Raw genomic sequence first — 15,404 nt, 5'->3', positions numbered from 1 at the left:
TACCCAGTTTGATAAATTGAAACATCATCTCCTGACAAACAGAAGATGGAACAAGAATTATGGACTTCTTTTTTTCCTCCTGCAAAGTTAGGTATTTCAGGAGGTACAAGACCTTCTGATGCATTTCAAAACTGAAGATTGCTACAGCAATTTGATGGCATTACCTAAGTAATCTGTTCTTCAATATACATTCCTCTTGTAAGCATCACCTCTGTCTTTCCTCAATTCATTTTCAGTTGGCATTGTTCAGTAAGCTTGGGTTCTTAAAGCAGCCATCTGAGAAGCAAGGCTCCTGGCATTTTCTGTGTGGTTGAAGGTCTGCTGCTCTGGTTTGTTTACTTATGGAATGTAAAGTAGTTTTACACTAGCTTCACTGTAATGAGCATCAGGAAAGGATGAGGTTGGGGCTGGTTCTAGGTGATAATTTTTATAAGTGATGAGCAAGTGTATCTTTTATTAACTGGGAGTAGTTTGGATAAAAAAAATACCATGATAGTTAACTCAGTAGAAGTTCTCCCATCTCTCTATAACTGGGCATGCAGTTTCTTGGTTTATCAGTTTTCAGCCAGTTCTGAGATTTTGTCAGCATGAATCAACATAGATTCCTGCTTGATGTAGAAATGCATCTGTTGGTATCACCAGTGTGGTCTTGGTTTCACGTACCAATTTGAACAGAAAGGGAAAGTAAGACATGTCTTACTGGAAACAAAGAAACTCTACAGGAGTAGCTCCATCATGGTGTTTTCTCAAGAACTCATCCAAAACCATGCACCAAACTCTAGCAATTAAATACCATCACATACCTCCTTAATTCCTGCTTTTAAGCATTTTTAAGCACAGCGTGCATTTCATTTATCTTGCCCTTTCTGACAAAGTTATTAAAAAAAAAACAAAACAAAACACAAGCAAACAAACAAAAACATAATGGCAAGATAATCTACTGAACATACTCTCACCTTCACAGACTGAAGGAGAGAGTGAAGACTCATACCACATTAGTTACAGTACTCGCTCTCTCCTGGAGCACGTTCAGCTTCAGTGATGGTATGATACATGTCTGCCCCCACTATCATCACCAAGAATGACCTGTAACAGCAGTAGCAGCTGGGCAAAATCTTTATCCCACCTTCTCTGTAGCAGCACAGGAAAAGAAAACCTGTGAATCTCAGCCTGTGTACTTGCCGTCCTGTAAACAGCACAGTATGGCAGCTGGCAGCCAAGAGAGACTCAACTGAGAAAGTGACACAGGCCACCATTTGTCCTCCAAACAGCTAGCAAACACTGGAGAATCCATTTGTTGCAAGTGTTTATGACACGATGGAAATACTGTGAGAGACCATAGCCACCCACCTTCTGTCAAATGTCAGCAAACCAATTTCTTTAAATAAGGCTATCAATCATAAGTGGTTCCCACTGTTAATGCACCAAGCAGTTTGCCTTCTCAGCACTGTTCACAGCCTGCTTGCTAAGGAGGTCCCAAGCATTCTCCACACCTGTCAAACATGGTTTATTCAGGTCCTCCACTTCCCTCCAGGAAGAAAATACTGGCCCATGAGCTACAGACATGTAATACAAGAAGATAGTTTGCTATTTGCCATAAACACAGCTAAAAAGCAGAAATCACCAGAAGTCTTCCCCAAAAAACTGCTGGAAAGGGATAGAAAGAAGGAATCTCCTAAAACATATCAACTGTCACAGCAGCTTTCTTCACTGATAGCCCCTCTGCCTTAGAAACCTCTCTTTGCAGAGTGGGAGAAGGAATAAATGGTGGGAAGTGGTTTTGTCCTCAACACCAAAAAAACTCTTTAGGTGGTCACTCACTGACTCAGAGAGAATGGGGAGAGGAACAAGAAGCTGCAATCCCTTTGGCTTTTAACAATTAGCTTAAAATCAGAGATTATGTATGCAAGGCAAAATTAATATTATTATTCCTATCTCATCTTATCATCAAATAATCATCAAATTATCAAATCTTGATAATTTCCAGCATCCAATTAGACCTTAATTCAGTTGGATCCAACACCTGTAACTCATGCAAATTGTATCATGAATCCTGTTAAACTCCAGTATAACAAGAAATAAGCAGAAAACTTTTATTTCAAAAACTCGCACATTGACTACCTGCATGAGCAGTTGTTCTATGCTGAACACTCATGGGCTTAGAGTTCTCCTGAACATACAGTCCATTTCAGAGGCTAATCAGAAGAACAGGCAAGCGCTGACCAGGACAGATACTTACTGATGCAATAAAAAAAAAGAAAGGCTGTAAGTATAGGAGTAGTATAGCCAAAAGGATTACCTCTGAATTAAATTTCCTAAGAGGTTTATCTGATTGGTGAACAATAAATTCAAATTAAGTCCACTAAAATCAATATAACAATCACATTTTGTGTCCCTGAGGAGCCATCAGCAGCCAACTGTGAGACTGAAAAAGCCTCAACTTAAATTAGAAGTTGAGATCTGAATGCCTGTTATCATGTTTCAGTGATGGAGTTTTCTTTAAGACCAACTCAGAAAAGCAGACATTATATACAACATGGACCAGGAAGGTAGAGACTTATTGCATGAATTAAGAAGGCAGTGTTAGTCTTCATTACAAGTTCCTTATTTGATATACAACTTAGTCCCATACACTATTGTCTATGATAAGGCAGCTTCAAATACAAGATGTGTCTGTTTGTCTAAAGATAACATCTTTAATTATGTAACCAGAAAAACAAAAGGAAATTTCAGCTAACAAACAAGGTTATTTCTGTGAAAATAGGATAAATTTGAAAAAGCCACAACCTGTCTCCATTGTGTGCTTAAAAGGAATTGTCCTCAGTGTTCACCCTACCGTTAATTAAGTATTTATTTTCTTGTTTTCCTTTGCATTTTCTGATGAGAAAAGTACTTTGTGACTAACTCTGTTTCCTTGTATGTCTGTACATTTTTTTTTTTAAATGATGGATTGCAGCCTTTCCATTATTTAAAGAATCAACAACACACAAACAAAATAAATGAGTTAACTTATCACACTGAGCTACTTCATAACCCATACATGTATTACGAATACTACTCTAAAGAAGAAAGTCTAAGGAATGTTTAAAACAAAATATCTTCCTGCACAGAAAGTCTTTTCTCCCCTTCTTTACTTTTCCTTTTACATTTTTAATTTTTCTTTTCACTCTCTTCATTACTCCTCACATCTATCTCCCAAAGTTGCAATAATAGGATATTCAGAAAAGCTGCTGCATATTGAGAACCCACAAGCCCTTCTGAAGAGCCTTTCAGAGTACCATCTTTGATTTCCTCTACTGGGATTCAGCTTCCTTAAAGCTGCTTCTGAAGCTTGGAGAAGTAGTATGCATTAAAAATCTACAGAATACCACTTCAGGCAGTCAAGTAGATCTTAGCAGAGCTGTTCACAATCCTTCCTACAGCAGAGAATGAAGACAGTGTACCCAATCTATCATTAATCTTTACAATCATACACGAAAAGTTTATAAAAATGGTAAAGCCAGCACCACACCCCTCACTGAGGGGATAATCCAAATTTTGCGTGACACAATGTGACTGAAAAGACCATTTGCAAAATCCCTCTGTATACTATATCATAGATGTATGTATTATTTACGCATAAGATAATTATTTCAGTATTTAATCCTTTCTACTGTGAAATACAAGCAGCTATGTTTCAGCAAGCTTGAATAATCATCTAAAAAATAATTTGCTATACTCTGAGGGACTGCATAAAGGATCAGTGAAAAATGACATGGTTAATATCAGGACATTTTGTTTGTAAAGGGCAACCGGCACTCAATTACTGCTTTAAAATATACAATTATTCTACATTCCAAACCAAACACAGTCTAGTCTTGTGATTTCAGGCTTTTTTTTTTTTTTTTTTTTATTTCCTATAAAGACAGATATGGAACTCTTAAATCTTTGGTACCAAGTTATTTAACAAGGACTACCTTAGCAATAGATATTGTTCTTTATCTTTCCTGTATTTTAAAATGTTAAATTGTTCATACATTGCATGTCAGGAGTTTCTTGAACTATTTTTTATAGTTTTTAGGTCTAGAAATCTGAATACACAAGTGATCAATATGCAAGTACTATTCGCTCCCTCCCCTTTTTGCCCCAAGAAGTTTACCAGTGCGCAGAGCAAGTCTACTGCTTCCAAGATAAGCTCCTGGTGGCCAATTCGCGTGACTCCAAGATCTTCCAGTTCTTGATGTGTAATACGTAGTAGTTGGTCACCACTAATCTTCTCTCTCTCAAAGTTCTTAATATATTGCTGCAGGCAGTCATCAAGACCTGCAATAACAGAAAGGAAGAAGGAAAGAAAAGTTAGCAACATCTTATCCTGCCATAGAAAATCAAATCAAAATGGACTGGAGCCAAAAATCAAGCCAACAGAGGATATTTGTCCTATCTTCAAAATAAATATGTAAACATTACTAACACGAGTAATATAATTTGATGCTGCCCATAAATCATAACACTTGGAGAGCTATGGCAGCTGTGGCTTCTCTACCTCTGAACAACATCAATCACTCCTGAAGCCCAAACAGAGCCCTGAATTCTTACAGTATACTGCATTATGAATGCATATCTGACAGTCTCTAATAACAGGTGTATTAGCAATGGCTCTATCAGGAAGGGGAGAGGAGAAGTGGGAACACAGGACAGGAAGACTTTTCAGAGTGCTGCAGAAGCTATTGCATTAGTTATTAGAGTACTATAAGAGTCCAGAAACAAGGGAAAACATTTATGCCAGAGAAAAAAATCTAAGAGGAAATAGAAGTGTGAATACATTTAATGCAATGCATCGAGGAGTAACAAGCTGTCAGTGCCTCTTAACCTCTCTCCCAGCCTACCTCTGCCATTGCAGACTGCATGATGAAGAGGCAGTACTGGAGGTGCCCTCTCCTAGGAACCTGCCCTTTCCTGTGACTCTTGACTAGCAGCTCCTGAAGGGACACGCAGAAGAGTGGTGCAATGTCAGAGTGTGTTTTCTACTCTGAGATTGTTTGTACCCTGCTGATCTCCTGTTCTACAGGGCCAGGTCCTGCTCTGGGGCCACACCAAGTGTAGCTGTTCAGTTTGTGTGCCAGTCTAATGATGTGTAGCTGACTACATGACTTTGCCTGGAGCAAAGAGCATTGCAGAGCAAGAGCATACACCTCTTCCCCACCAGTCCTTGCCTCAGAGGACCAAACCAGCTCAGTGAAGCTCTGCAGCACATCGATCCCTGTGCCAAAGGGATAAGAAAGACTCCTAGTTTTGCATGGGTCTACCTAAACTTTGCACCACACTGAATACCCTCTGACGGAAGAATGCAATTGATGCTGAGTATCAGGATTTGAAGAAAACCCTGAATGTATTAATTTAGCTGTGTCTTCAAAGATTGCACCTTTCTGATGTCAGTCTTCAAACAACCACAACCAGCACATATCTCCTTTCCTAATGATGGAAAGGTGTCTGCTTATTAGGTTGTAAGGCAGTGAAAACACTTTTACTTGCTAATCAAAATGCCTGAAAAATCTCAAGATATGTGGAAGAGGAAAGATCTATCTGGCTGCTGAGCAGGAGACTCACAAGAGCCTCAGTGTATAGCATAAAGCTTCTCTGAAGCTGTTTTTGTAGCATTTTCTTTTCTCTTTCACCCCTTTTAGGGTGCAGCCACACCTCCAGAGAGTCTCCACAAAGGTGGTGTTGGTGCTGCAGGCAAGCAGAGTTGCTCCAGCCCTGAGCACACCAGCACAATCTTCACATAGCTTAAACTTCTAGAATTCACACACCAAAACTAAACCACAAGCAAACATACTGTAAACAAAATCCACCGGTCCAAGAGACCAGAAATTCTTATGAGCCAGCTCCCAGTTCCAGCAGCCTCCAACCACTTTCTTCCAGAGCTTTCCACCTCATTTCTTGCTTCTCCAACAAAGTCACTTAAAGGTCTAGGTTAAACAGACATTGAGAGCCATGCCTTCCATTCACTTGCCTTTCTAAACAAATAGATGCTCAAATAACTTGTATACTCTATTATAATAGCAGAGAGTAACAAGAGGCTGAAAGAGTTGGGGTTCAGCATAGAGAGGAAAAGGCTCTGACGATACCTTAGAGTGGCCTTCCTAAACGGGGCCTACAGGAAAGCTGGGGAGGGACTCTTGGTCAGGGGGTGAACTGATAGGACAAGGGGGAATGGCTTTAAACTGAAAGAGAGTAGATTTAGGTTAGATATAAGGAGGAAATTCTTTACTCAGAGGGTGGTGAGACACTGGAACAGGTTGCCTCTATAAGCTGTGCATGCCACATCCCTTGAAATGCTCAAGGCCAGGTTGGATGGGGCTTTGAGCAACCTGGTCTAGTGGTAGGTGTGCCAGCCTACGGCAGAGGGGTTGGAATTAGATGGTCTGTAAGGTCCCTTCCAACCCGCACCATTCTGTGATTCTATGATCAGGTTACACCTTACCATGCAGCTCTCAAATGTGCTTGACCAGCTTGAGAGAAGCTAAAAATTGTTCCGTAAATCACCAATAATGAGAAATACAAGTAGTTTAATTCTTATTAAGAGCAATGACATACAAAAGCTTTTATTCTCCTTAGTTTCATTCCCCTACAGACTTGGCTATGAATTACCAGAACCACCAACTCTGATCCATAAAAGGACTTTGCCGCCAAACATATGCACAGAACAGAAGACAGGAACACTAATGCTTTGTGGAGTGCCTTTCCCCACTTTGCACTTAACTAATGAATACTCAGGCTTTGGCCCTTAGAACTGCTTTTAAGTGAAACTACTGTTTCACTGTAAAACACCACAATACACACATACACCGTGTGGTGTACAATGAAGACCTTAATGTCTAAGACACCACTGCTTCTGAACATGTCAAAGAGTATGAGTCCAAAAGCATTTCAGTGGGCGCCCTCAACTCATCCATATGCTGACATTTATTTTACGCACTAGGTAATGTGCACTACTATTAGCAAACAGGTAAGTGGCAATACAGATCAGTTATTCTTTTCTGCCTGACACCTGGAAGAAAGGCTATTTACCAACTCCCAGTTCTATAAGAACTCACTTAGACATTTAACTTTCAAAAGAAAATAATTTTCTTTCAAGCCTTCTTAAATCCATTTGACTTGTTCTCCCTTACACGCATACACAGGATATCACCATCATGAAGAATATGATAAGAGGCTTCTTGATTTATCCATATTTGTACCTATTTTCTTCAAAAGCACTCTTAAGTGCAAGTTTTCCATTTGGGAAATTAATTGCATGACCTATGTTACAAGCACCGTCTCTTGTACAATGACATTTATTTTTTGAAAGAAATTGAATATTCTTGACAATGAACAAAATGGTTAATCTAAAATATATTAAAAATAGACTGTAGATGTGCTTTTGCTAAATGACTAAAAAAAGACAGCAGTAAGTACTTCTGATATGCCTCAACATAAGTCCCACACTGCTTACATAGACTTCTGAATGAGAATAATGCAATTAGAGTATTCAACGTCATCAGGTTTCAAAAAAAAAAATAATGAATTCCCAATAAGGGACTAGCAGCACAAATCCAGAATAAGACATGACAGATGCACTTAATAAACACTTACGGAAAATTAATTCTAAATAAAGCCTATAGTCTTCCTCTGCCTGCTATCTGTGTATTTTTGTCATTCAGATGTAATATAGACAGATGCATATAGTTCATATAAGGTAAGAAAAAATTAAAGAAAACAAAAATATTACTGACAATTGCTTGACTCACCAATTTCATAAAAAACAGATCCAGGAAAGAACAAAATAATTTAACTGTAGATTGCATGACATTTTCAGAATAGTTTGCCACAATTACTTCCCCTCACTCCCTAAATAGAATATTCTTATAAAAAGTCATTTATTTCTGTCGTTTTATTTCTTAATTAAAGACCACTAATTCTTTCTGTAAACAAAACTGCACACTGATAGGAGATACTAACAATACAAAAGGGCAGTCAGTGCTGCTCACCCACATCTTTCATCCTCCCAGAGCCACGGCAGACAGCCTTGTTTTCCAGCAGCAAGTGAACTGTAGGGAACTGGCATTCCTGGCTTATGATGCCATTTGACTTGGGGCAGGACAAGACATACCAAAAAACATCAAGCACCTGGGCTCCATCAAGACACCCTGGAAGCCAGCATGGAAAGCACAGATTTCTCTTTTGCAATACTGTCTTAACCGCATCCACCCAACTTCATTGTAACAGAAATTATTCTGTCATGCTCTGCTCCTCTTCTATGCCCAGATGCTCTCATATTCAAGGATATTATACAACTCACACACCACAGGAATCCCAGCAAATAACTCAATTTGATGGACTATTCCCTGTTCCTAGCCATGGGTGCAACTGAGGTTGCCAAATACTTAATAGTCCTGGATATTTCAAGAACAGTTTTTCTACAAAAATCAGGTTCATTATTTTATTATGGATGTATAAGGTCCCATAGGATATTGGAGAGGTTTTGTGACATCAATGAACAAGTAACAGCCTCATATACAACAGCCCCCCTCCTCGTCAAACTAACCCTAAGATACTGAGTATTGAATTATTGAGTTGTTGTTTTTTTTTTGAAAGAGTCCTCAAGTCTCATGCTCCAGCAATATGACAGACTTCCCAGGAGGCCAGCTCTTCAAGAACCACTCCTCCATGTGGGGTGCTTCCCACCTGAACTTTCCAGCCAGGGAGCTTGGCAATGCTGCCTAGATCCCACTACTGCACTCTCATTACCCAGACAGTTTGACGGGGGTCTAGGAGAGCAATTAAGGTGGGAAACTAATACATTGCACTTTTTGTCAGCCAGCATCCCACTGAGGTATTCTGTGTGCAGATATACTGTTCTCTGCATTAACAGAGAAAAAGCAACTCTCTTCATTAAGTTTAAAGAAAGCTCTATCTTGTGTAACTAAACAAATAACAAGCAACAACAAAGGTAAAAATAAAATAAAAAAGCCACTCCAGAGGAAACTGCTAAGAAGTCTGTGCTTTTAATATCAAAAGAAAAAACTTCCCTAGAAAAGTTTCTCTTTCAAGTAGAACACAACATAGATGTTTTCTTCCCTACTCTGTCATTGAGTTCTGCCTTCTGTGAGCCAAGCCAGAGTTCACCAATTCATTAACAGTTTTTAATGGCTCATTGATGTGAAATTGTGCAGATTTCTATGCAGTGAATTTCCATTTTTACAATGGCACAATAGAAACTGATAAGAAAATGTTTATTTATTTATTTAACTCTTTTTTATTATAACTCATGTGATTTTCTGGAATAAGATTGTATGATGCAGTGCTACCCTCAGGGGAAATCTTCCATACTTGCAGTCTTCTAACTAGTAACACAATCGCACACTTCACGATCCCTCTGAGGTATTATTTTCCATGTGTGTAATAGGTTACCTTTTGAAACAAGCAAGCCAACAAACAACTCTGTAATTCAGCACCAGAATAGGTTATGCACATCTGTCGTAAGTCAGTTAAATGACCCTCTCCATTAAATACATCCTCCAATTCTGATCCCACTATCTACTCTGCAAGAAGTCTTTCCTCCCTCCTCTCTGTGACTTTCTGTAAAAACTGAGCTATTTGCTGAGCCTGTAACAGAAGCTAGGGTAAGGACTCTGACAGTCTAAAATGTGGATTAGATGTACACAAGCACAGTGGCAGTGCATCTTAGTTACAGCAAAAGCGCAAATTTGTTTCTTCTGAAAATCCAACCAATTTAAATTACCCATATTGTGTGTAAGTGGCTCTTTAAGAGATCAGTGCACTCTTAAAAAAAAGTATTTCAAATTATGATAAAAAATAATCATCATTTTCTACGACTATATTCCTACTCTAACCAGCTACTCAGATATACATGAGAAAATACAGCTGTAAAAATAGTGGCAACTAGGTAGAATATTTTTCCCCAAATTGATGGCAAAGGAATTTTTTCTTAGGATTGGAAAAATACAATGAAATGACAGAGTATGTGTACTTATTAGTCTTCTTTCCAGTTTGGGGTTAAGGGAAATATTATGAACATTACAGGTGTAGCCATCATGCCTGAAACTTTGACAGAGAAGTGTATTTTTATGCTCCCTTGGTAAATCAGAATGAGGATGTAAACTGACAACTTCCCTTGGTATGTCCTTGTTCTGTAATCCCAGCAATAATGTGCAGACAATACATATTTTGCATGGGAGGGGAAAACACTTGGCTTTCTTAAAGTGATGGGTTTGCTTTTAATTTGAAGCAAAAAAATTCATCTTTCAATCTGGTAACAGGAAGACTGTGCCCTACCTGAACTCCATTAGTTTCACACCTTAACAAATGTAAATTCAGGCAATGGACTGTAGCACAGAATTTAACAAGTCATTAGGAGAAAAAAGTTTTAAATGGAGTTTAAGGTAAACTGAGCATTTAGATAGTTTAGATACAATGCCTTTTCAGATTGTAAACTACATTTACAGTTTTACCTTTTTACTCAAACTAGTGTGATGGAAGGAACTGCCAAAACATTCTCTTAACATACTCTTAAGGACTGACTCCATGTGGGTTCACTCATGTCACACACCATTTTAACTTAAATGTCCAATTGAGTTCCTGATAAGTTAAAACTGTGCTATCATTCACAGGTTTGCAACTAGGCTTTATCAATCTAAGGCTGGTGAGCTACTGATGTATTTGCTTTCTTTATACAAAAAGAGGCTTTCCTCATGCCAAGGAGCAAGACAATAAAACAAAATTTCTTCCTGTCTTCCAGGTCAAGAACAGATCTGCTCCTGGGTACGGCCAGCAGCCCAGAGCAGGCAGTTATCCTTTCTCCAGCAGCTCTTATCTGGGATACACACTCAGGTGTCCTCCACAGGGGAACCACAGCATAAGGCAAGTGATGAAAAAGGGCAGGTTTCACCACAGTTTGTAGATGGGAGATGTCTATTCCCCACCTCAGGGATGTTTCCTGCATTGGGGTCTGCAGCACCTCCCAGGTCTCATGTGTGACAAACAGATGTCACAGCTGTCAGTGTCAAATGACAAAGCAGAGACCAGAATCCATTTAAGTGCTATAGATGGCAAATTGGAGGATTGTATAGTAGCAAAAAAGTAATGTCCCGTCCCAGAGAAGCACTGCAAGTAGAATGGCAAAAGAAACAAGAGAAGCAGCTTTCATTCTGGATTGAGGAAAAAGTACCTTATTTTTAAAACTGAAAAAAAAATAAAATAATAATAATAATAATTGCAGGCACTGGATTTATTAATGAAAAAATGCCAAGTTGCTGAATTACAAGAATATTTACAAAACAGCCAATTACTTTGTGTACTGGTTATCTGCAATTTCAGGCAAAAACCCTCTAACTGTAAGATGTATTTGTCCATTACTACAAAGAATTATTCACTCCCTCTCCCTACATTAGTCAAAGGAAACTCAAAAAGCATTTTAAACAAACATTAAAAGTGACTGAAGGAGTGATTATTGGGATCTTTTCCAACATAACATACTTATTCATGGAATACAGTATAATATGTTCGTCATGTGCAGCTTAGGGTCGGGTTGATTTTTTATTTATTTATTTTTGTAAACTAGGAGCTAACTGTTGATAGTCAAAACAGTAGCTAAAAGATGCTGCTAACTGAAACATACACCATTTATTTTAAGTAATGAAAGGAAAACAGTAAGAAAAAAACACTATATCCACTAGACATATACCACTCTCGCCAGAAAAGCATGCTAAATTTGTTAATTATTTAAATTTAAATAATAAGCAATGAAGAACTTTTAGTTCAGATGTGAACTTTTAGGCAGAATATGTGGACATGAAAACAAGCAATGCAACCATAATGTAGCCTCTCCTGAGGGTATTATAAACGCTAAGATCCTGGCTAGCAGAGAAGAGGTGCTGCATACAGCACTGAGGTAAACACAGAAGGCATTGCACTGGGCTCCTGAAGAGGTGCACAAAATATCAAGTGGAAATCGAATTATTTTTTAGATCTTGCACTGTACTCTGCATTTACGGTTATTGTCAGAAGGGTGATAAGGTGCCAGTAAACAAGGAGAAAGTTATGCCAGGCGAGAACTGGGGAGCCAAAGAGAGCATTCATGAAGGTGCTGGGTTGAAACCCAATTTGGGGTGAGAGAATTACTGTCCCAAGCCAGTACTAATTCTGTAATTAAAAAAACAAATCCAGTTCTAGTAATCTAACTCTTGAATGTCTGCAGTTTCTGTGCCTACAGATACAGTCTCATTTCACAATTGTGAGCTCTTATGAGACCTGGATAAATATTCATTATATGAGAGTGTTGGTAATAAATGGCAATTTTGTTCATCAAAAAACTGCAGAAACATCAAAACTGAACATATCGTACCTGGCTCATCAATAGCTCTGCTTTAAAAAAACATGTGTGCTGAACAACTTTTAAGGGGTTTTATTGGAGGAAAAAAAAAAAAAGTAAATTAAAACAAGGAGGAGGAGAAGCAGAAACTATATATATAGACTGACTACAAGCATGATTTAAAGCTATACAAGACCGAACTGGGTGCAGTGTTGAACTGGGTTTGTCTGGGATGGCATTAACCTTCCCTAGAGCAGCCCACACAGCGCTGTGCTCTGCATCTGTGGCTAGCACAGTGCTGGCATCACACCCATGTCCTGACTACTGCCACCCATGTCCAGCTATAGCCGATCAGCACACATACGGCATCCAGGCCCCCTCCAGGTCACAGCCAAAGGGTAGCAAGCTGTGAATGGGCAAGGGGAAGGAGAAGGAGAAGGGGGGGCTCTTGTTAGGGAAGCACTGGTCTTTCCAAGCAATCACTGTACGCGTCGAGGCCCTGCTTCCCAAGACATGGCTGAACATCACTTGCTAATGGGAAGTAGAGAATGTTTGTTTTCTCTCTCTTTGCTCTGCACTGCCTTTGCTTGTTTTTCTTTCTTTTCTCTTTACTTACACTGTCCATATCTCAACCTGTGAGCTTTTTTTTTCACCCCCATCATATTTTCTCCCCCTCCTCTTCCTTTGAGGAGGGGGAGTGAGAGAGCAGTTGTGGTGAAGTTCAGCTGCCCTTCAGTGTGCAATGACCACAAGTGTCTAATAGGCCAAGTTTTTAATAAAACTGGTCCTTGCTGTTAGACTACTTACAATCAGGGCTTATTATGGAAAGTAAGGCTTGTTAATTATGAGAACAATATCCAGCATTGTGTTTATCTGTTGATAAATGTAATCATTCATATTTCTCTGGGTGCTTTTTGTTTTCATTCTGCCCATCTGTATACCAAAGCCAAATCTTTACACGAGCACATATGAATTTTGCTAAATATCTGAAATCTTAAAACGTGGATAATACTGCAACATCCAACATTGGGCTATATTTTTATGAAATTCAAGGATTAGTATCCCTGATTATCAATATTGTTCTCCATGTAAGAGGTTATAATTATTGTTATATTTAGGACTCTTATTATTGGATTACAACGATTACATTGTTCAACTCCAGCTGTGGCCTTTGCACACCAGAAATGCTGAAGTGTGCTGAAAAGTTAGTGTGGCTCATAATGGTAGCGGAAATCTCTTTGCGAGTGGAAGGGAGGGGAGCTTGCCAAACAACCCACAGCATCATTAAAAATCAGGAATCCCTCAAATAAAGCTAATCAAAGGAAAGCATGCATTACTCCTGATAAACACTACTACATCCAACTGCAGGGGCATAGGGCAGGCATAATGAGGATGGTAGAAAGTGTGCATTCATCCTCATAATTGAATGTATAAAATGACAGATTTTAAATTCAGACTTAGAAGTTCAGTGCAATTTTGGAGGCATCTAGGGATAAGCTAGAAACATCTGAACTGTAAGGAATCTTTCTTTTTCTTTATGAAGGAATCCCACTTGTATTCAGAACAAAGAGGAGCTAGGCTGACTGAGGACAGGGAGGTTGTTTGAATACTGTACTGTACCAGAACCAGAAGTTCTCCAACAAGTTATCCAAGCATCATCAATATTATGAAATTAGAAACAGTAAATGAAATACTTCCATAAAATTTCTCAGAGGAAATCCCATCATCTCAAGGAGACATTGTCCTGACACAAGGCCCTTGATAAACTGTTTTTTTCCCTCCATGAAATTCAAGCTGTTTAACTAATGAACTCAGATCCCCGAACAGCTAGCTTTATTTCTACTGTTTCACTTGGCAGTTTTCACTCTCACACAATCTCTCTACTCCCCTTTCATCATGCGTACTCCAGTTTGCACATAACCTCAAAAAGGGAAGTCTTTTTGGGCCCAATCAATCTTTAACTTCTTCCTCAAAGTACCACTTTTCTCTTCTAAATATCACATGCAAACTAAAATGTATTGCAACTGTTCTGGCATTTTTTTCAGTCAGCATTATAAAATTATGGTCCTAAATACCATTCACTAAAATCTATTTTATCTATTTGTGTTTCATAAGAATTTTTATTTTTACCCTCAAATGTTCCCATTTTTACCCCCATGATTCCCTGTACATCTGCCTGTATCCCTAGCCCTGCAGGGATTCGACGTTTTCTAAGAACTTGCTACCATACATCAAACTCTAAAGAGTAACCTCCTTTCTAATTGGTTTCCCCTAAAATACAAAGCAATTTTTGAAAGAGCACAACAAAGTTTCTCAGTATGTGTTCTGACTTTACACTTTCTAGAGGTTTCTGTTTATACTGGTGCAAAGCAACTTTGCAAGATTAAAGTTTACAAAAAGAGCAACTGTCCATCCAATGACAGCATGTGCCTTTATTACTTCTCCAGTACATCTCTCAAGGATGCAATAAGAGTAATGATATTAAAATACACTGAAGGCAGTACCACCTGGTTCAAGCCCAGCACCAGCATGTTGGTGCCAGAGTGGCCGAGGGCGAGGGCGCAGTCTGCCCAAGGCAAACCTACACTCCAACTGGTCTAGCCCCAGGGCTGCAGCTGCGACCACACTTATGCTAATTCACAGCCCCTGCCCAATGAAGAATTCTGCACCATGCAGGGGTGATAAATTAACAAATTCCCAAACATGACTGCAAGTATTGAAATGCAACCACTGCATCCCCCAAGGATGGAAGGCTTTGTCTAAATAGGTGTGGTACTGGCTTCTCCAGCAGCTCGAAGGGATTGTGGGGCTCAAATACCCCCTCAGGACTTGAGATATGAAAGTCCAATTTTCCGTAGCTTTTTCACCATCTCTCATGATTATTTGCAGCTGTGCTTTACATGATCACATACAACCATAGGAAGTGCAAATCCGTCAAGTGTCCAAGCCTACAGCAGGCACGCAGGAGTGAAAATCTCTCCAAACTCCGAATGAACTCTTGCAACGCCCATGCAATTCCCAGGCTTGAAGCTTTCTTGAGCAGAAGTTCACA

The 15,404-nt window shown here is 39.1% G+C and overlaps 1 protein-coding gene across 4 annotated transcripts in view; it reads right to left on the bottom strand.

Annotated features, from left to right (window-relative positions):
- CNKSR2 (connector enhancer of kinase suppressor of Ras 2) overlaps positions 1-15,404 on the bottom strand; it is a gene marked incomplete at both ends in the record, with an annotated part of 217,493 nt that overhangs the window by 176,790 nt on the left and 25,299 nt on the right. For all 4 annotated transcript variants that reach the window (XM_084306349.1, XM_084306350.1, XM_084306351.1 and 1 more), the window contains one exon: positions 4,139-4,302. In XM_084306349.1, the coding sequence (XP_084162475.1) occupies positions 4,139-4,302 (164 nt within the window). The remainder of the gene's footprint in view (positions 1-4,138; positions 4,303-15,404) is intronic.

The sequence above is a fragment of the Netta rufina genome (assembly GCF_964035555.1).
Source record: "Netta rufina genome assembly, chromosome: 1".
Classification (NCBI taxonomy): domain Eukaryota; kingdom Metazoa; phylum Chordata; class Aves; order Anseriformes; family Anatidae; genus Netta; species Netta rufina.
Note: the sequence above shows the minus strand (reverse complement) of the source record. Positions and strands in the feature narration are given on the sequence as shown.